General features: G+C 41.2%; 1 protein-coding gene across 11 annotated transcripts in view; it reads right to left on the reverse strand.

The window, feature by feature from the left end:
• Positions 1 to 23,527, reverse strand: part of dab2ipb (DAB2 interacting protein b) — a 131,449-nt gene that overhangs the window by 36,655 nt on the left and 71,267 nt on the right. For 8 of the 11 annotated variants that reach the window (XM_038733373.1, XM_038733368.1, XM_038733370.1 and 5 more), the window contains exon 4: positions 1,164 to 1,317. In XM_038733373.1, coding sequence (XP_038589301.1) covers positions 1,164 to 1,317 — 154 coding nt within the window. Of the gene's footprint in view, positions 1 to 1,163; positions 1,318 to 3,662; positions 3,806 to 11,558; positions 11,715 to 17,955; positions 18,445 to 23,527 lie in introns of those variants that run through there. The other 3 variants (XM_038733377.1, XM_038733376.1, XM_038733378.1) reach the window with 3 other exon arrangements.

Below are 23,527 nucleotides of genomic sequence, written 5' to 3' on the forward strand. Positions count from 1 at the left end.
GAGGCGAAAGATGAATGCTTGGCAGGCTGGGTGATAACTGGATGATTAAAAAATGCACAATGGGACAGAGAGAGAGTAGAACATGGCATAAAAAAGAAACAGAATGATGTAATGAGCAGGATAATAAAGATCAGTGGAGATTTCTGTTCTCGACAGTAGACACTGTAAGATAGAAAGCATTCATTAATTTCTCTCACCCTGAGCCTCCTAAAGGCTCCCTAGCTAACGCTACAGCCACAAACGTGTTTGTGCACACATATCATGGACATGTGAATCTTACAGTAATTAGAGGCAATGTCTTTCATAATTTGCTGGAAATTACTCCAGTCCACTGATGATTGTGAGGATGTAACCTTTAATACAGAAAAGCCGTTGTTTTGGCTTTTGTTTATAATTGGCCATCAGCGGCTAATCAAGATGATATGTGAGATGTGAAGTGAGAGGAGCCACTGATCCTGAAAGTACTGTTCCCAGCTGTTAATTCATATTTTAGTTTTCTTTTAATGATTGTAATGGCCATTTGTCACTATTTAGACAATGTTTAGACCAAACGATTAATTAAGAAAATAATCGGCAGAAAAATTGATAATGAAAATGATTGAGTTGAAAGCCCTTGTTGCTACAGAGAAAAAGCTAGTCAGGGGTGCGAATCAGAGTTGAAGGAAACTCAAAATGGTTTGTTGTTGGGAACAAAAAGCAGCTGTCTGCGGCAGCAGCAGACGTGTCTTACACATTATACATTGCCATTTGGCCAATTCAAAATATACAAATGCTAATCAGAGCAGCTTTAAGCACAGTGAATGGATGTTTCTTACCAATATGCACATTGGGTGAACATTTTGACTTCTGTTCAAAAAAACTTTTCCTCAGTTTTTACTGCGGATCAGCTGCAACTCTGAGTTCTTTTAAATCCAGGCTGTAGAATTTCGTAGTTGCCTATATTTTGTACTGATAATTTTCAAGATCTCCAAATGACACTCACTGTCAATAACCCCCCTTCTTGTGTGTGGAAGCTTAAATGAAGCAGGGCCATTACTGGGAATGTTCTGTAGGACTTAGGCTCAGGACCCAGGATCTGTATTTGGGTGTTCATGTACTATGTGTGTGTGTGTGTGTGTGTGTGTGTGTGTGCGTGCGTGTGCGTGCGTGCGCGCCCCCCTCACCTCAAAGCAGTAGTCCTGCCCGAGGATGCTGCTGTGAACGGGCTTGATGACAACCTCGTCCTCCATACTTAGGTCCAGGGCTTCCACAGCGCTACTGGGGCTGAGCAATGACTCATGGGAGCGAGACTCCTTCAGCCTTGGCATCAGATGAGATCTAAAGAGTGGAAAAGGGAGAGAACTGAGTCACCCTGCAGAGTCTGAGTAGAGTGAGAGTGGGAGCATATGCACTGCACGTATTAGCAAGCGTTCATGGTGAGTGTGAAGGAAGAAAGTGTGAGCATGACGAAGAGAGGATGCTCCACTTGCCTCAAAGTCGGTGAGTCCTCAGCATGACAAGCGTGCACACTATATCAACACATGTTCATGCACCCACTTGTAAGCACACTTGCTAATGGATGCTTTGTGACTTCTCATTTACAACTTGAAACATCAATGAATGAATGAAAAAAGCATTAAAGATTTGAGTCAAGCTGCGTTGCAAACTATAGATAGAACAGATTGACCATTGATTATCATTAATGGTCAGGCTTAGACAATTTCCATGATGTGATAATGCTTCACAGTTACACACTGTTTTGTGGAGCTTTATTTAACAGACACACAGCACACAAAATCTGTCGACTCTTCACCACTGCACTATAAAAGGAGCTCGGAGTGCACTTTAGAAAGTGTTCAATATTCTGACAAAGACAGCCCTGAAGCCCTATTCATGGACATTTGATGCCAGAGACGATTAGGAGACAAAGTGCAGTGCTTTCCACTGTTTGTTGTGTTTGATGTCACCCTACTCTCTGTGTTTTTAGAAGAGTTAGTCAGCAGCTGTCATCAGGAAAGAGCAAATGTGTGTCTCCATTCAGTGTGTGACCATATATATGATCCACATTATTAGCAACATTTAGCTCTTCTGATATACAATAATATGAAGTTATGTTTGAAGTATTAAAAGCTATGTTATTCTCCAACACGACATGAAGTGAAGTAAAAGTAATTGTTGTCTTTAGTCACATCAGCCCTTGGTGCTCTTGCATTTCCATTAACCATCTACCTTACCCATGTTCCAGTCAACCTCACTGTGAAAAAAGGATAAAAATCTAAATACACTGGGGGATGCAAGCTGCGACAGTCGAGCTACACAAACATTAGCCTCTGACACTCTGGCAGGACAGGCAAGACAGAGGGTCTTTTGCAAGTGTAATGAGTGAGAACATTCTGTTAATAGTGCCCTCTGTGGATGGCTTACACAGTAATCCCATGTATGTGAGCAGGCCTCTGTTGGTGTGTGTGCTGTACATATTTTCTGTGGACCAAAAGAAGAGCATTCCAGGAAAAAATGCAGCAGCCATAATGACAGATTAGCAACCGCACAAAGCCCTTTATACAGTCAGCCAGCTTTGTTGTAAATCCACTGTCCAATGTGAAGTGGATAATGATCTGGGCTCTCATTTCTGTTTCTTACTCACATACATGGGTGCAAATTTCCTCCTCTGAAATAAAAGAAAATCATACAGTACATGTGCAAACACTTCAAGGATAGCTCTGCAGATGAGAATCCAGTTTTAGGTGCTCTTAGCCTTTTCCAAAGCACAGCTGCAGGGGAAGTGTGTTTGCACCTAGCTCTGCTTTGTGATTGGCTGACTGGGTACTGGGCAGAACAGAGAGCGAGTCAAGCAAGCTGAGGGGAGGAGAAACAGGGGTTTTCTAGTGGGATGTACTGCTGAGAGACAGGAAGGGATGGGAATTTAGTGACTGAACCATAGCACACAGTCCGAAAACCTGCATGACGACGTTTCTATGCCTAACAGACGGACTGAAAGGCCAATTCCTGGCAACGCTACAAACACTCTCAAACATTTTAATGGTAGCACACACATTGTAATATTCAGCTACAACTAATAGGCAGCATGAAAGTTTTTTTCTGTGTGAAAATGGACTGGAGCATTAGCCAGTGTAGCCTGCCGAATGCAAGATCCTCTGGAGTAATATTCTGCATGTTGTGAAGAGAAATTACCGCAGAGAGGAATTCATCTTAATATGAAACATATTTTATTCCTCTATTATATGATTTTCTTTTTCTCCCAGCATATCATATTAGAACATTAGTGTCAGTGGAAATGGTGGGAGACTGTGAAAGTGTGAATTGATAAACAATAACGCTGCCTGTCATCTGTATGGCAGCGTATTAAATTGTACTGTAACGTGTAATTTACAGTCTATTGTAGGCCACTTTGTAATAATGACAATAAAGACTGTCTGTTGTGTGAAATCTGCTCATAACTTCTATATCATTCAGTTTGACACACTGTTCATGTCAGCCTAGGCAAATAACAACTGGTATTAAAAGCAGGCCCTGCTGTCCTTGTCTCTTGATTTCTCTACACTTTGCTTCCCTCCACCAAACGTTGTCTATTCTCAGCAAACGTCCTTCTTTGTCCTTGAAAATCCTCCATTACTCTGCCTCCATTTCTCTCCTACCCTGTCTTTCTTTCATTCAGTGTTTACCTGAGGTGGAGGAGTGTAGTTTATGGTCGGAGGATTCTTTCAGACTCTCTGGTACGCATCTTTCCATCACACTGTCTTCTTCTTTAACTCTTCTGTTTATCTCTCCCACTGAGTTTATCTCCATTCTCCTCTCTTGGCCACCAATCAATGTAGCCCTCTCGGTCTTCTGGGCTTCATTCAGGCCACCTAAATATTTCAGATCCCATGCAGGAGATCGGGCCTTTGATACTTAAGAAACATCCAGTGGCTCGTGCTCACAGACAGAACCATATAAAGCCCTGTAGTAAAATACACAATTTAATGAGGTCAACACATAAAGAGCAGCCTTTGTAAAGACCTTGTCAGAATTATAGGAGATGTTGCAAAGAGCACTGTGCATACTGTATCAATACACACAAATTAAAATTTCTATATGACAACAGTTATGTGTCCATTCAAAATAAATTTAAACTAGACTCAAAGACAAGACACTGTGATTCAGAACACCCATGTCATTCTTTATTATTTGGCCTTCTGTTTGTGTGGATGCCTGAAACAGTTAGTGGCAGCATGGCATGAATGCCTTGTCAATGGTAGAAGAAAAGAAGAAGAAGCAGGTACGACAACATGAAGGTGTATTTAAAACATCTCTTTTTGTCTGCCTTCATTGCGCCTTTTTTCCCCCCGATATGCCAACTTTTACACCTCAGCCAAGTTCAGTTTTTTGCTGTGATGTACATTCACTATTTAGGAATTTATGCCACTGCATCAGGCCAAATCCTGTCAGCGCATACTGAGATCTAGTCTCACTGTGCCTTGCTAAGATTCAATAAAAACTCAGTTAGGAGTAAGTGCCAGGGAGAGCAGAACAGAGTAATGGAGTCTGAGTGTGTCTGGGCTGTAACCAGTGCGCTTTGTCTCTGCATCCTGTAAAAAGGGTTCATCTGATAGCCTGTCTAGGATCTGATATAGTCTGAAACCTCGGCCCCATATAGGCGTCAGAGCACTTAGACTTCTAACACAGTGACTTGCTGGCTAGCTGGCTGTACCGCAAGGGACTATGTTTGTACTGAAAGCTCAAAACAGGCTGAATTAATGTACTACAACTCCAAATAACAAGAGCATGCATTGTTTCACTACAATTACATGTACTACCGCAACAGCACATTATAGCGCATGTGAAGTGGTGTTAATCTTCACATGAGAAATAATAACCTCTTTGTGGTGTGCTTACACATTACCGTAATTACCAACATGCAAAATGACCATAATGACCAAAGCCAAAGCTTCTGATATAACCTAAAACAACAAATACTTTTCTCAAGAGTGGCCTCCAGTTAAGGCTAGCGTTAAGCGGCCTGATGTAAAGTAAACAGTGGTTACCGCCCTGCAGTGTTTACAGAGCATTTTGCTTTGCAGTTAAACCAGCATCTACAACAATCAATACGTTTTCCACTTGCAGACTGGCACAGCAATTACTTGTTAATAATGTACTCTACCAAGAGACCTGCGGGCATGCATATCAACAAGTAGAGCCAGGCAAAGAGACTACAGGGTGACAAATTACTGCACTCACAATTTCTGACAACATCTAGCTCTTGTTCCTTTGGAGGTTAAATTAACTTATTCTTAGTAGCTTTAGAAAAAATAAAAGTGTCTAAATAAGCTAAATAGCTAAATAAATGTTATGTTATGTAAAATTAAAGGAAAAACCTGATTAATGAGTAGGGAAACAAATGCAAGTGCTTCCATACAGGGCATGATGGCGTGGTTGGGTTGAGTATGAATAGGAATCATTAGCTCCAGTTTGTGCCTCTCATGTATTATAATCACATCCTTGTCACAGAGCTAATCATCTGTTTTTTTGCAAAAAATATGAACTTGCTTCTTTTGTAAAAATATACAAATACGAATAATACAATGTACATGAATACAGACACATGAAGTACAGCTGATAATTAATCTCTCTTAATTTGATTCATGTCCCACAAAGGACCTACATTATTTTGGGTCCCCTGGATAGGAAAGATTGTCGGGGTATATCTGACCCAGAACAGGTTAAAATTTGTTATATCATACGTGGATGGTTAGAAGCGTCTTTGTGGATACTGGAAATACCTTCAGAACAGTGTCAATAAAGACCTTCTGGGCATTTCAGGCAGGTATTTATTTTTCGGAAAATGCTTAGCTCTGTGGTGGCCAAACACTTTACTATTACGCTTGTTAGTTTTTCCTCTAATTTGTCCCCCAATCTCAATATTAGGCTACAACATGTTATTTACAATGTAAGCCCAAGTACAACCATGAACACAATCTGACAGTGTAGGAGACAACCGTGGCCTTAGCTGTTGGGTAAATGTTAATAGAAAATGACATGACAGACATGAGCTTTGCGAACTGTAGATGTGAAACCATATTCAATTCAATTCAATTCAATTTTATTTATATAGCGCCAAATCACAACAACAGTTATCTCACAGCGCTTTTCATATGAAATGATTTTGTAAAAACAGGGGCACAACGGTTAGGAAAGTGGTTTATAATAGTGTAATAGATGTGGCTCAAACCAAAACGCTCTAGCCAGCCAGCAACACCAAAATACTCTGCAGGCACCTGAGCCCTAACTCAAAATATCAAAGTGGAAATCATCACAGTTAACAGCGAAACACGTACCACGCACACACAATCGCACAGTAATTGTTCAAGCTTCATTATGGAACACGTGCACTGCAGAGACAGGCTACCTTACAAATAAGCCGTTATTCCTGCATCAAGCCTCACACAATAGAGTGTCCATTATTCCCACTGCTTTTGGCGCTGACTCAGTGGAAAGGACCACAGGCCGTGATGAAACTACTCCGTGTCTGTCACATTGCAGAGTACTGTGTCACAGGCCTGATCGCTTATTTGATCCAAGCAGATGTGGTTGGTCTTTCTCAATGCTTGGTGTGAATAATGAGGCGCTATCAGCTCAGAGAGGAAGTTAAACTCGAGTTAGTGTCAGAGTTTCTTTTTTGCTGATTCATGGCTCTGTTTCGCATGCTATTCAGCAAAACAATGGCATTTGTGTTTTGGGTAAAACCGTGAAAATGTATGTCTTTGTGCATCAGCCTGCCATCTGTCAATTGTCATCTGCACTGGAGTGAACAGTCGGGTGATGGGTAGCAGGAGAATATAGACAATACAAACGTCTGGCCCACAGCAAGAGACAGAGAGAAGGGTAGTCAAGAGGAGGCATGGGGAAAGAGACAAGGGTGATCCTGTCAGATGCTGCTGGTGCAGAACAGTGGTTGTGTGAGCTGAACCACTGACATGGCTACAGGCCTTGGAGCCCAAACACCAATCAGGGCGGCTAGAGGATCCAGTCAACAGAACAGCGGAGCAAACCTCATTCACTGTCAAAAGTCAGACACACTGCCGAGAAAGAATGATCTCTGGAGAAGAACAAAGAGGTTGAGGTTGTGAGTGAGTGAAGTGAGCTGGAGAGGCAGCAGCTAATGTGACAGCCTCGCCATAATTCCCTGTGCCAAATAAAGGAACATTTCCACTCATCACATTTAGACTGACACTCTCAATCAAAAACACCCTTTCTGCTCAATCATCCGTGACCTCTTTGAGTCCTGATTGGCTGTGTCGAATGGCTATGGAAAGCGATAACAATGACAGCGAAAGGAAAAACACGAAAATGTACATTTAAACAGATGGTTAACATAGATGAGTGGTCACAGTCAAGTCTGTGTTGGTCCATATCCAGTGCATTAGTGTTTTGCAGCACCTGTGCTGGTTGACGGCATCGGCTCTTTAGGCCCTTATACTGCCTGCGGTCTAATGCACACAAGACAAAAGAGAGATTATGTTGGGAAGAGGGAAGTGAGAGACGCTGCCTCAGGCATCGCTGCACCAAACAAGAGAGAATAAAAACTGAAGCTATGGTGTGACCACTTTTGTGAAGAAAAATAAGAACCAGTTATAGCTATAGAAGGGAGCGCACATTATCTAAAAGTATAGAAGGGACAGCTCTGCACAAAGGCGGCCTTTCATTTACAGGGAGGAAGGAAGCTTTTAAGGGCAAGAATGAGACACACCAACACACGCACACCCCTTCCCACTAAACAGACACATACATACACACACACAGGAAAGGAGGGAGTTAGCATTAGCATTTATTATCTGCTAAATGATCAGCTCCTCTAGGCTGCTTTTTAGGAGTCTGTGGGGATGCCTGACTCAGAACACTGGCAGACACACTACATTGTGGGAAAGGCTGGCTGGTAACGGAAATCAGGTGGCTGGAGAACAACTGTTGGGAGTGCTAACGCAGCCACCGAGCCAGGCTGTCTGGTAACATGCATGCACAGCTTGATTACAGCAAGAGCGTAGCCTCCCAGCTACGCTGGGAGGTAATTCAGTGTAACATCTGCTAGGACACTCACTGCAGGAGACCAATACGGAGCGATGAAGAGCTGCTCTGGAGCTTGGCCGGCTGGGGTTTGGCTCTGAGGTCATGTGCTGAGTGAAAGAGAACAGAACAGCTGGCCGCGAATACAAGCAGGAGATCACACTAACAGCTGCAAAACACAGCATGCCAATTACCTGTGATGATCTGGGAGGACTGTTTAGTTTTTTGTTGTTGTTTTTTTTTTACATTTGTGGATTTCATGAGAGTTTTCATTTCTGCCAAGCCCTGCAGGATGTGACACATGTGGCACATTTTTCTTACTCATCTTATTTCTCTTCCCAGGCGAGTGTTAAGAGGCAAGAGTCAAAGCGTCACCAGAGCACATTGTGTAGCTTCTACAGTACAATTGACTGTCACACCAAAAGAAATGTCTGTGTGGGTGTCTGTCCATAGCTGTGTTCACTGTAATTACAGCAGATTGTGAGGTCAAAAGAGGACAGCCATAACATTGAAAGGACAGATAATTTATATTGAGGTCAAAAGTTACTCTAATGAGTAACTCCTTAAGCAGCAGCGATGGTCAGAGGTCAAAGGACACAATGACTAATGGTGTTCTCAGAACTCACCGATGACTGATATATTGATTTAAATAACACATTCTATGGGACATGTAGGGAAAAAGACAATCACGAATAATTATTGCTTTACTCGAACACACACATTTGTTTTTGGTAGAATACTCTGTCTCATGACTTAATATCCCTGGCCTAGCGTGTCTAGTCACCCACACACATTCACACACACATGTGGTTTCCCCGAGCAGTAACAACATTCACGTATACATAATGAGGCTGCCAGAAGTGGGAGGAATAGAAGAGAAAAACAGTGCATCAATGTTATTTTTAAAATGCTTTTACCGTTATAAATCGTGCAATACTGTATCACATGGATTCATCATTTATTGCACTGAAATGTCATACATTGTATTTATTAAGCAAGCAAATATGGGAGTCATGTCAAAGGTTTCCAAGATATTATGCTATAGTCCATTTATATATCCGATTCTACTATTCTTGATCAACTGAGCAAACGAAATTAGAAGGACCCAATCATTCCTCTTTCTCTCTGTCCCACACAACTTCATTAATACAATTCAATGTTTAGGATTTTCTCAGTTGGACCAGTAGATCAGTGGCCTATATATTTATATTATATTTTCACCATACCCACATGAAAATGGACAGACTGTGGAAAGAAAACCAGCATTATAAATAAGCTTACACTATCAATAATAATTCCGATTGTGAGGACTAGTGAAGTAATGGGATTGATTATTATTATTTCATAAGCAGGGTAAATAAAATGAACCATAATCAATAGACTGTATTACTTTATTGATTTTTCCTTATTACTCAACACTGTATGTTCTGCATTATTTATTATAAAAATGTGTGCCTATATAAATATTTGTGTAACCAGCAAAACAGTCTATCTCTGTAATCATCCAAACTGTGTGAAAATGAATCAGCTCTGAATGGATCAGAGGCCTTTTTGCAGAAAAATGTGCTAGATGATAGCTGCTTCCTGTTGAGTGTGGGTTTATGATAATTCTAGGTGGTGCTTTCAAAAAACAGCCTCAACTCAGTCCACTTTGAAACCGTCAATAAATAACCTTGACAGGTGAGGGCTGATTCATTATCTTAACAAAAGGAAAACATCTTTTTAATTTTTGCTTTGTAATTCAAAAGTACCTATGACCACAATTTCCACTCAAAACGCTCATTAATTCTGCACTAAAATACCATAACAGAGAGAAGAGTGGGGTAGTGGTAGAAGACAGAGGCAAAAATAATATAGTTATCACCATAGTAAAGCAGGGGTTAGTGAAAACAATGTCTGACCAATTAATTGAGTTATCATCTGGCTTCGGGCCGTCTAGCATTCCTCACTGTTAAACCCTGAAGGGCAGCAAAGTGTCAGAGGGGTTTGAGAGACTGTCCGTCAACGTTAGAACCTCACAGGCTGTGTCCGAACTCACTTGTCACTATATAATCCATCATATAGTGAGATAGCCATTTTGTAGTGCTGTCCAAATGTATAGTGAGAATTATCATACCCTATATAGTCCACTCAAAGAATATACCATCATGCAATGCACTGAATAGTCCACTAACCCACATTGATCTGGCATGTTTTAAGTGTGCAACAGCAATGACGTTATCAACGAAGCCAAGAGAATGATCAGAGTGGTGTTTGAAAGTGTAGTTTTCTTTTTGCCGGTGATCTCACTATATAGTCCTTTCCATAGAACTCCCTAGACTGATTTTCAAATATAGCTAGAAGTTTTAACTTTGAGTTTAAGTTCAGAGTTCTCAGAGTTAAACTGAGTTTAATTTCTCATTTATTATTCTTCATTAGACATTATTGATTTGCAATTAAACTGCATCAACTGTTGAAATATAAGTATGTTTCAGCCACAAAGCTCCACGGCAACAATAATAGACTATCAGGGGCAGGACATATCATTGGGTTTGACTCAGCTTTGACCATGAGGCTGAGAAAACTTAAGGCATGCCAAGGTCATGGAAATGGAAATGGTGTGTGCATCTGTATTCCTGTGTGTACAGGCTTAAATGATAGTGTTGTAGTCATGTATACTTGTAAGGCAAATCAAACCTACACATGCAAATAAAATGCATAATTGTCATTCTATTTTTAGTTTTAGCACAAACTGAGGAAAGCATAAATTAGTTACGAGCAAGAAAGCCTTTTCTATTGAACTCCTGCATAACTGTTAAGTGCTTGGGGAACTGATAACACCATATGTAAAGGAGTAGATGGGATGAGGAAGTGTGTTTTTCACTTCTTGACCTGAATATTCAAACACCCCTGTGGCATTGGACAAAGAAACATGCAAACACTCAAGTTCACAAGGAGAAAAAGAGGGCAGAAACTATCTTCCCACGCAACATGGCAAAACTCTGATGGCTAAAACACTCTCTAGCCTATGATATCTGCAAACAGAACTTTTCTCATTTTGATAAGGCTTTCATTGTTGCATTTTTATTTATACCAGATTTAGACAGGTGAAGTAGCTTCAGCACATAATTGGCTCTAAATTGTAAAGTGAGCTGTCAATACCGAGATATTATTTGCACTCTAAAGCAAAGATTTGCCTCTGGCACTAAATAGTTTTCATGTTCAAGTCTGAACATGCTCGGTTTTTTCTCAGCACCTCCCTCTCCAACTGTTGTGCAGATGTACTGCACTTTTCCTCTTATTGATCAACTATTACAGCCATTCTTTACATTCATTCAAAATTCAGACAGAAAGTACTAAGAAAGTACATGGCCTTTATGTAGCAAAATAAATTGTTAGATGAAGCCACAATGTCCCGAGTGAACCGTGGCTGGACGCAGAGACAGAGGTTTCCAAAACCACAGCATGCAGCTGTGCTGTAACCATCCACAGCAACAAGCACACCCATGAATAAAGTATTCAAACAAAATGACACTTACGATTTACTGAATATGTGAAACATGGTCCAGCTTAACCTCTCTGAGCTGGATCCCAAAAACGCCAGACTTCAGTTTGGGTCGCATTCCTCACTAGCGGCTGGTCTCAGTGTTTTCACGACTATTTTTGAGTCTCTGGGAACGTGGCTGGAGCCTCTGCCCTCTGAGTTACACCACACCGCTCCCAAAGGATGTCTGCTGCTACTAACACACCCCTCTCCACATTCCATTTAAAAAGACAGTGCTCTTATTTAGGAGAAGCCTGCCCTTAGTCCAAAGTAAAATTATATTGTGATAAGTAATGCACAAACAACTCATGACATAGACCTATGAAGTTAAGAGTTGGGAGGTTGGATAGGGTACTTCAAAATAACAGCTACAATTTATCCATACTATTAATTAGGGTTGAGCGAGTAATTAGCTGAAATGAGTATCCGGTACAGATAATGTACTTTTTACAAGTGTGAGTATAATCAGAATGAAATGTGTCAATATGCGTATAATAGATATATTAGATATAGGAACTTTTATAATAATTTTTTTTTTCTGTAAATAGTTCAATTCTGAGGCTGATCTCTAAATAGCTTTGCTAATAAATATAGCAACTTCTGGTCAACCCATATAAATTTCAGGCTTAAATGACTAACTTCCAGTTAGTCCCACGCATGTCAGATTTAAGCCCCGCCCATTTACAGTACACATGTGCATACAGATAATGGTATCATCCCTACTATTTATCATTTTACTTAATGCAATAATGTAAAGTAAATTATCCTACAGAATATGTCGTATAGCAAATACATGTATTAGCAATTCTGTTGGACTTTTGTCCTAGATCTCCCTCATAGTTTCGCTGTGGTATTAGCTAAAATAAATGCCAAAATAAATGCTCACTATGCATCTAAGGTAGCATAAAATGCAGTGTTGACTCCTACCGTCTCTGTACGACAACAGGGACAACAACAATTTAAACCAAAAATAACAGTGATAGAGGGAAAGAGCTGACAGCCTGTTATGAAGTTATTTAGTTGCTACTCTGAGAAATAAGGCAAAATCTATATTTTCTAGCTGAAGTCAGTTGCTAGAATACACAGTTCTTCTGTCATCATCAGATCTGTCTCCCCTGCTTTTTCTCACACTGACATAGACCCAGAGTTGGCAGTCAGGAAGTCAGCCTGCCTCCTCCCCCCTCCCCGTTTCCCTGTAGCAGGAAACAATGGCTCAGCCTTAAGCAGCACACTCTGGGAAAATGCTGGCTCCTTGGCCGGAAAGAGGGACTCCGGGAAAAAGGGTGAAAATAGAAAAAAAGAGGGGAATAAGGCACACAGAGAGAAGGAGAAAATGAGGCCAGCCAGGTTTACAGAGGAGACGCACTGCCAGATTCTGCATATTTGTTTTCACATAGCTGGTTACCCAGTGAGGGAAGACTGATGTCACAGCTAAGACATGCTGTAAAGAGACACTTAAAGATGTTATAATGGGTTTAAATTAGGAAATTTTTGTCCGAAGGGATTTGTAACTTTGCTTAAAGGGATCCAATAGGGTTAAATTCAAACTGATGTTTGAGCTCCAAAAAAAGCCAAAGTCCCAGAAATGCCAGTCAATCTCCTGTGAAATAATTAGATAGAAGTTTGATGGACCACTTTCAGTGTTTCTTGTTAAAATGCTTTCTGAAAGACATCCTTCTGCAGAAATTAAAAATGTTTTCATATGTAAAAAAACTTAAGTGAAACTCTACAGGGGCCAGTTGCAGTTGTCTACCTCAACAATGGAATTCATTGTGAACTATACAAAGGAAAGGCCTTTGCACCCCATTATAGGTGGACCTGTTCTCCAGCTCCAAGACAATTTAAGTATCATTTGGGAGGTGAAACTGGAGGAGGTTTGTTCTTCCCAATGCAATGTATTAGAATTGCTTGCTCTTATCACAAATAAACAGACCTGCATGCCTTGCTGTTTTGGAGAATGGCTGGGTAAAGGTTAACTACAAAGCCAAGTTAAAGCCTGGAGACTAAACACAGGGGGATTTCCTCATTCCTCTGGTCTGGGTCATGATAATATCATACCTCATACGGTTGTTTGGAGTACGACTGCTCCCAAATATAATGTGTGGCAGGGCAAGGATATTTTATCTATGGACGTTTGTTTGTAATCACTGTAGCAGGAGAGGAATGCAGAAAACAATCTCAAAACCTTCGTTATTTATAGGAAAAAGCATTTTGAACAATAGCCCTCTGTACTCAGTGACTCATTAGGCTGCACGATGTTTCTTTGCACACACACACACACACACACACACACACACACACAGAAAATGTATTTGTACTCCATGTAATTTTGTGATAAATATCCATGTCAAATTGTGCCAAGGAGTGTGTGGGTGGGTACGGGTGAGGTCATGAGCCAAGCGTACAGCAGTAGACAGCAGCAGGATGGGTTCATGAGAGAGGGTGGGAGAGTCAGGGCTCTCTTGGCTTACTGTCTGTATGTAGGCAGTCCCCAAGCGGCCTCGTTATTCCCCTGCTAACCGCTAACCTGTTTAGTAGAGCACCACCTGCCTGCACAGAGGTGATGAGAGGAAGGGAGGGAAGCGGACAAAAATAATCGGTGGATACAGTACATTCCAGGCAAGCTTCCACAAGTCTGCATCGCAGAGAGGTGGGTGGTGGATGGAGAGAGGTTTGAGACATGTTGGACAAGTAGGTGTTGATAGAGGCCAGGGAAGAGGAAGGCAGCGGGAGAAAAAGATGAAGAGACTGACAGGTCCGAGAGAAGAGCAAACTGCAGAGAGAATATGAAAATGACTGCAATAAGGATAATAACTTCTGAATCTGGGCTGCGAGCAATCAAGCTGTAGTTAAATTTGAAAGGTAATCTCCCACATGTAGGAACTGGCCAGTTTGACTAATATGTATATATATATAAAAAAGTTTTTCAACCATTTATATGAGGTATCTATGCCTTTAATATGGCAGCCCTTGTTGGCAATGTTGCAAAGTGTTGTTAAAAGATCAACCTAATCCAAACACAGCGCCTCTCTGTCTTCTACAGAAATGGGTGCGGGAAGAGAAGTGAGAGGAAATGGTAAGCAATAGAGGCATTAGAGAACCCTTCCCTCCATCCCTTCTTTTATCCCCCTATATCCTGCCCTCCATTTCATTTTTTTAAAGCAGCTTACTGTAGAGAGAAAGGCACACAGATAAAACAGAGATGGAGCAGTGACATCAGCTCTCCTGTGTGTCTGTTTGTATAAAGGAAAGATATTAAGGCAAAGTGTGAGTGTGGAGGGACTGAAAGAGACCTGTGCTGGAAGACTGATGCTTGAGAGCTCCTCTCGTGTTGGTGCTATTGACTCTGCACCAGGGCCTTCAGGGCAGGAGAGCGAATGAGTGATTCAATTATTGACAATGCACAACGATGCCCCATCATCAGCATATGCTCCTCTTTCATCCTTTCCCATCCTCTTGAGGAGATCCAGAATAATGTTACTGAATGTCTTCGACACAGCCTGCTTCAGCCATCTTTCATTTCACAATGGCTAGTTAGACTTAGGACAATATTTTAACCTCCACTTTGCTGACGCGCATCGAACATCTCAAAGCTCACTGAATACAAGCCCTTGGAAATTGAGTATTTGTGTAAGGCCTACCATTCTCTCTTCCTTTCACACTCTGAATCCTTTTCGGATTGATCATTTTGACTAAAACAAGCCTAAGTGCTATCTGTGGTTTTGTGTGTGTCGAATGTCCATAATCTCCTACAAATGTGTGAATCACTTATACTTAAATGTCAGATTCAAATAAAGCATTGTTAGACCATCTTGATGCCAGTTCCAACCTCCTCCAAAAGAAATGAAGAAAAAATGGAGTAGGGGATCTTCTAATGCAAAACAAAAACTGATATTATTATTATTATTTATCGATTGACGCTATTAAGTATAAAATATCATCGCTGTCCTGTGACAACCATGTTTCTCTAAAATGTCAGCTTTTCAAGAAAAACAGCCCTGTTTTTAGCTTTGTGGCTGTGCATTTTTCAAATTATCCAAATGTTTTAATTGTTTTAAAAAGTTTATGAAACAGGTGAATTTTCTCAGCCTATTAAGGAACACTCTTAGAATCTCTTAAAATCTTAAACTCTTAAAATCATCAAATTTGGAGATATGTGTTTTTCTGGACAATGACGATACATTGGACAATGGAGAATTGCTTGATTTAGATGTCTTTTTAAAGACAATCTGGTATATACACAATAGTCCTAAGCACCGGCTCTTCATGCTGCTTGTGTTTTTGTGGCCATGCTTAAGTGTTGTTGGTCAAGTGTTAAACCTTGGCTGTTTCTCCCTCCCCCTCTCTAAACCACCACTGGGTCAGACCTCTTGACCCCCAGCCGAGTGGCCCATGGGTGGTGACCCACTCCTCTCTCTACATGTGTCTGAACAAATGCTCTGCTCCACTTCATCAGCTCTCAGTAAATCAATGGACATCACAGGGATGATCTATGACAGAGTAATTACATAGAGACAGAACACTCAGAGACTGACATGAAGAGATGGGAAGGAGTGGCCGAAAGATACTGTACAAAGCTAAGCTTATTCTTGCCTTTGCCTGTAACACAGATACTTTGTGTAATAATTTCCTTCATATATTAGAATACATCACTGTTTAATTTGATGATATGGATTCTGTCCATTAAATAAGTTCAGTCCAAAAACAGAAATCAAGAGCAACACCCTGGTACCCTATTACTACTAGTACACAAAATATTTGAAACATAAACAATAGCAGACTTTCTGCCGTCTTATGATTTGTGTTCATTAATCTTATTTGCTTCAATTTTCTCAGTTTGTCTTATCCTCACATTCTCACATTCATTCCAACTGTATGTTTAAAGCTGTGAAAATGACTACCAGCTGTATTCCTCGCTCTACCGCCCCCTGTCCAGCTTACTGGTTAGCAAGCTCAGACCTAAAATAGGATTCTTGGAACATACTAAAACACGCGCTCAAAACATATGCATATCTGCATACAGTATGTGCACATATATTAATGTGCGCAGACACATTTGCTCAATCTTGCAAGCAGATAGATTACCCCAGGCTGGGGAAAAAAGGGACTCTGCATACAAACACAGACTGACACAAATGCTTGAAGCATAATATGCAGAAGTCAAGCTCCGTTTTGATCTGGAGGGCTCAAAAGCAGGCTACAATCAAGAGGACCACCGACTGAGCTCCCACACTGAAACATATCTGCATACTGCAGTAAACAAGCAACAAAACCATCAAACTATCATTTATGTGTTTACTTAACCAAAGATGGCTTGCCCCCGTGAAGCCAACTCTGAGGAAGAAATAATCTTTGGATGAATGCTGTTCTCTAGCACAAACTGTTAAACAATTATTCCATAATGTGGCAGGGAAGTTTTGGTGTGTTCACAGCAGGTTCACAGACAGCGAAACAAGTTAAAATGGAATAACTCAACAATAATGACTTAATTATACTTGATGTGTGGCTAATTGTATGCATATAAGTAGCATGTACAGTTAAATGTAAACACATCTGGCATAGCTGACATGGTCATTGGTGCTGATTGACTTAATACCATCTTGTAAGATTACTTTGACTGTAATATAAAACTAAAAACAGTAACAGATCACAAATGGTCCGAGGCGTGGACGAAGTGGTGGAAAACCGCCAAGAAGAGGCTTTCCGCTCATCTCATCCTCTCTTGTGCAGACATTACAGTGTTTCTGCAAGCAAATGAGCTGTTGCTGAGACTCCCAAACTCTGTATCCTGGGGACAAACGACTCTCTTTAAACTGCTAATTGCCGTATGACTTGGACTGAGAATGCCAACCGAAAATCAGCGGCTGACCTCACAGCGTGGCCTAGTCATCTGATTTTTGTTAGCTGGCTGCCCTCTGCCAAAAAGGCCAGCTTTGTGTGATGTTGCTACATTTAGGATGTAGTCACCACTCAATCTCCACCATCTCTAGTGTTACATATAAAATTCCACATAATAAATGCACTTCTGTGAATGAAAGCCCTTGGGGATTTAAAAGCAATTATATAATTCTGACTGAGTATCCTGAATGTACGCAGGATGTAGTAGAGTATGTGTGTGTGTGTGTGTGTGTGTGTTTGTGCGCTCAGGAGAGCAGCCTCCCTTGCGTTGTCAGAAAGAAAGAAGCAGACGGCACAGCTGGAGCATTAACAGCACACAGAGGCAGAGGAGCGTAAACAGTCTCAGTGAAGCATCCTCTACACGCGAGTCCACATTTCTGTCCGTGGCCAGTGGCCACACATTCACATAAAGAATAATCTCCCACTGCATGAACCCAAGCAAACCAATACACAAAGGACAGCGAGTGACATGTGAAAAACAGGACAACACTCACCAGGCATTGTCAGAATTCCACAGAACAATCAAAGGCAGGCGGAGAGAGAAACCGAGGCTGAGCCAGAAGAGGGGAGGGTGAAAAAAAGAAAGGCAGGGATGGATGAGGGCAGAAGCGATTTCAAAGCTCCATTTCTCCCCCCCCCCCTGCTGCCGATGCAGACCTCTTCTTGCCTCTTTGCTTCCTTGCTTGTGCTTCTCTTCCTCCTTCTCTCCCTGACTCCTTCTCTCTTTCCTCTTACTGCTGCTTTAAGACAAGGGGTGGAGAATAAGCGCTACAATGCTCTCCCTCTCTGGCTGCTCCCTCTCCACCTTTTCTTTCTCCCACCCTCTCTCGCTCACCCTGTGCAGAGCATGCCCTACTTCCTGTGTTGTCTCTGAAATGGGACACACTCTCTTCTGTTTGTTTTCTTTCGCTTTGCATGAATGAATTTAAGGGAACGCCGACACTTGACTCTGATTTGGGAATGATGTGGATTTGTCCCCCTTTCTCCTCTGCTGCTTCTCCCCCTCTTTCTAACTCCAGCTAAACCCTCTCCCTTCCCCTGTCAGTGATTGACTGCACCTCCCATTTCTGTCTCTTGCACAGGGAGGAGCCTGCATATGGTGTGTGAGGGGGGTGGGGTGGGATGGTTGTCACATGTATGCGTGTGTGGTAAAGCCCAGCTTGGCCCTGCCCCCTTCGGTTGCTCCAGTGGGAGTGTGTGTGCTCTTTGTCCTGTCAACTCTGGGGTGAGGTGTGCTGTTTCCCTGTCAGCCACTACTGCTGCTGCTGCTGCTGCCACCGCTGTTGTTGGGACTGGGACTGGGGTAGAGGGGGGGATGGTTGCATGTGCCGCCAACCAGCCCTGAGCATGGACTCGGTTCAGCTAGGGAAATAGGACTCATGCTGGGGCTCAGACAGAAAAAACACTGTACATATGAGGCTGGAGCCCAGCTTTGGCAAAATGACTTGGCCGAAGGCGGCCAGCCAAAGGGTTGGTAGTAGTGAGACTGGAATGTGGGTGGGAGTGTTTTGCCATGCTCAATTTGAGCTGGGATTGGTAGACTGGCAGAGGAGATAAGGGTGAGTTTGAGGCTATTTCTGGAGCTTACATACTGGCAGAGCTGGCACGAGGGGATAAAGGGCTAGGGCGGGACACACCGCTAAGGCAAGGCAGCTGTGGAGAGCTGGTTCAGAAGAGCCACGGCCACTAATCTGCACTCCCTGCACGTCTGCAATGATGTCATCACACATGACATCACCCTCACCCCTTATTCTTCTGGACACATAACACGCACATGCTCACACACACTAGTGCATGTGTAAACCAAATGACCAATCAATAGGCTGTGGAGGATGTACAAATACTGGGCTCTGTGTTCACACCCATTCTAAACAAAAGCACTGGTCACAGGCACGTTGTTAGGTTTAAAATGACCAAATCATAAAAAGTTCCTCAGTAGCTCGCTGCTGGCCACCTGTTTCCTCCTGAAGCTGACAAATAGTTCCGTCTTAAATGTTCCTAGTGACAATTGATTATAATTTTAGGTCGACTAAAGCAATGAATGTATATATATGGTATATAGTAAGTATTTGATGAATACAGCTTTATACAAGTACAAACAATGATAACAAGTTCATTAAAACATGTCTCAGAACACTTCCTCGAAATAAAACTACTTAACTGTAACAGCCTTTGTACTGACCAAAAAGATGACTTTAATTTAATCTCAGCATGGCCTGTTGTGGATTATAGAGTAATTACTTTTTCCTACAGTGAGAGCGATGTCAGGTGCAACCCAGTACAATTTGTGTGGAATGAAAGGAGGGTGACTAAACCCTATGGTAAATTTCGCTGTGTTTTTGTATCGCACTGCATGATAATTTAAGGTATTTTTAACAAACACACATTCGTCGTTTGTTAAATATATAATTTGTTAGTGCTTATGACATTTAAACCTGTCATACATCTGCCAACCAAAAAATTAAATGCCCAAAACTCAGTGAAGCCATCATTTGAAAAGATATGCTGCTTTTTCTGACAAGGACAAGAGTGCAGCCTGAGTGCAGGGAGCTATTTGAGAGGGTTTGTAAATGCACAATGAAATGCTGAATGTCTGACCCAGACATAATCCTGCAGTTACAGCCCTCAGAGAACATAGCCTTTTTTAAAAGGATACTGATATCTGTCTGGCACCATCTCATATCTCCTTCACTTCAGTGTTTGTCTTTACACGTACAATTCTCTATGTAGTGAGAATGCAATGCAGTGCAATGACAGACATCAGTGAAGAATGCAGTGAGAGTCAGACTCCAGTCAGTGACAAAACAAAAACATGCTATTTTACAATGGTTATTTAGTAAATGTAAATGGGAGTGGTGCGGAGAGCATACTGTGAAATGTATTGTATCGTTGACTTTAGTGGTAGCCCATCCTTGTGTTTAAAGGAGGAACTATGAGCCAGCAAAGAGGTAAACAGGCAGCTCGGCACCTTAGTACTTAAATGTGTTTTTCTAACTAGGTCAGGCTGCACCAGCGGAGCTGTGCTGCTGTTGCGCTACATATGCCAGTCTCTCTCTTTTCTTTTTCACTGAGTGTCAAAATATTACAGCAATAGTATTTTATTAACAAAATTAAATTAAATTTAAAAAAAAGATAAATAACAACAGCAGTGCCCATATTATTAAATATTAGTTGAATGTGAGTTTCTACTACATAGATGTGTGATCTATTCTTGAAGTTAAGACTGAAACATTAAGTTAAGAATTAGAAATAAAACAACAAAATAAGGCTGAAAGATTCAATTAAAGAATATAACATAGCAATATGGTGTAGACACTAAATATAGAGCCAAACAGGAGCTTTAACGGAATTTATCTCTGCCTATGTTTTCTTTCTATTAGTGCATTGTGGCAGAGCCTTATTACAGACATACCCGTATACCAAGACAGTCTGACCTCGATGAGGCAGCGTCTGGAAGAGGCACAGTGAATGGTGGATAGCAAAGCACACCAGGAGCCCATTAAGCTTCACCATTGCTGAATCAAAGACTGAAGTCATGCCAAGGTTTCTGAACACACTTGATAATACTAAATACTAATAACAGCAGTAGAGGGCACATTAATAACATTAAAATCAAACAAAATTGCAAGCTTTGAGAGAGGGTTTTACGTCATGACGGTTTCCAGTGATGCAGCATTAGTTAGGTCATTCCAAAATAATTCAACATTTTGCGGAGTTAAAGGGATAGATAAGCAACTGAAGTCTTGATTCTGCATTGGCTTGTATGAGGTAATACAGTCGGACAAGCAGCAAAGTGATTCCTTTATCCTGAAAGGCACTTTGAACACACATTTGAACACTTCATACATTCAGAGCATTTAGAAAGACTGGCCTGTCTATATACAGACAGAGCAATAAGCATCACATTGAGGTAGATCACTTCTAATTTATGCAATACATTTACTCTTTGCCATTGTATTCAAGTGTTCTGAATGTGAAATGTATGCTCCACTCTATATAGTGGCCTCAAAAAATACCACAATGGACCAAAAAAAAGCAGTGTCAATGGCATATACACTACTTTCTGCTAACAATCCCACAATGCAGTGCACCACATTGATAACGCAAAATGTAAATGAATTATTGGTGAATGAACATACTAAAACATTGGCTCAGTTTACTGCTCACTATAGTGTAAACTATCGAGTGTCTATTATATAGGGAAGGGGTTTTCAAAGTGTGAGGCGGGCATACCTAGGGGCGCTCCAAACAGTTTCAGGGGAGGCTCAGTGAATGGAAGTGAAACAATATGCATTAGTAATCAAAAGGAGATCACATAGAATAACCTACATGGTTGAGAGTTCAGAGATACGGTCGTTTTGGGAACTCTGTTCTCCCCATCAGAGCCAGAAACTAATACATGCCTTAGGACAGACCTTTTTTTAACCTATTTGGTGTAGTAAGAAGTTATATCAACCAGCAATATTAGGCTATTTTGCCTCACATGTTGAGTGTCTATGGGATCAAATAATATAAACATGATTCCATAGGCATCCAGGAATTGAACAAAACTTACCAGGTAAACCAAAGATGGGGAGGGGGGTTCCCCAAGCTTTGTCTGAGGGGAGGGAACCTCTGATATAGGAAGTAGTGAATGTGTGATGGCTATGAGAGTCCATGAAAAAGTTAGAAGAAGCGATTAAAATTTGGATGGAAGGCCAGCTTGCCAGATCACTGCTACCTTGCATCACAGAATTGAGGATGATGTTGTTCAGTCTGCTGAAACTTGCTAATTATCTCACCATACTAGAAAGGCAGATGGAAACTGGCAGTGTAAAAACCTTCCCTTCTCCAGGTGCTGGAACTTCAGCAAGTTAGGATGCAGTGCACATTTCACTTTACTCTTGGCTCCTCAGATCACTTTTTACCACACACATAGTTTTCTACATGTGTATGGTTTTCTACACTCGCCTGAAATATATTTAAGAAGTGCCCATCATCAACATCTGTGCACTGAAACATATCTGCTCAACCACACTTTTTTGATCACCAAAAAAACAATAAACAAACAAATAAACCAACCATGCTCTGTAAGTGTTCTCTGTTTTAATAGAGCTTCATTTTTGGCCATGTGAATATTGTCAAGGTGTGATGGTTCATTAACATCAGTAATTGTAATGGTGATCTAAATGGTGAAAGTTAAGCTTTTTTCCACTTCTTCTCCCTGTAAGTCAGTTTGGATAAAAAAACAATTGAATTCATACTATAGTATGTCAGCTGCACACATGTAGAAGGGCCTGGACTTTGCAGTATAGGAGCTTTTATTAGTCCATGGCAGAATAATGGACTCCTGCCACAAAGGTTACAGCACACAGCCTTGTGTTACTATTATCAAGGGAACTAATCATTGACAACATCATTCCCTAGCTCCTTACCCTAACATTAACCATGACAACTACATGCTTAATCTTAACCCTTACCATAACCTTAACCTTAACCTAATTCTAACCCGAACCTTAATACCAAGTCTTGACCCTCAAAAAGCCCTTCAAAACTTAGTAAGTATAGTAGAATCCTGTTTTTTAGACCCCTTGAATATAGAAAACAAGCCCACACACCCACACACACACAGACTACAAAAATGAATGAAAGCGATGGTGAGCAGTAAAGTGGCAGAGAGGCCTGTTAGTGAAGTGAAAGTGCCGAAAAAGCATCTAGAGTCATCGCCATGGTAATTTAGTGGGTCTGTAAGAGTTGCTGAGTACCATCTACACAGTCAGTGCCACTGAACTCTTTTACATGTATGTGTGTGTGTGTGTGTCTAGTCAATACAAGTCAAAAATGTGTCCACATGTGAAACTTTAAGTTTTCAATTTGTGCATGGATTATTTCAAGTGGAGGTTTCCATACATCATACATAAATGAACTCTCTAATTGGACATTACATTTACTGCAGCTCTCCTATTCAATACTGTTCTAGAGCCAAGTCTCATGTGTTGGATATGTCAGAGCTTCCCACCATCATAACCCTGTAAGGGATCAAATACCCCTAAAATATGATCAAAATCTGTTGAAAACACTAGTGTG

This window comes from Micropterus salmoides, unplaced genomic scaffold, assembly GCF_014851395.1.
Source record: "Micropterus salmoides isolate LMB-PRFRI ecotype aquatic unplaced genomic scaffold, ASM1485139v1 Ms_hic_scaffold_20, whole genome shotgun sequence".
Classification (NCBI taxonomy): domain Eukaryota; kingdom Metazoa; phylum Chordata; class Actinopteri; order Centrarchiformes; family Centrarchidae; genus Micropterus; species Micropterus salmoides.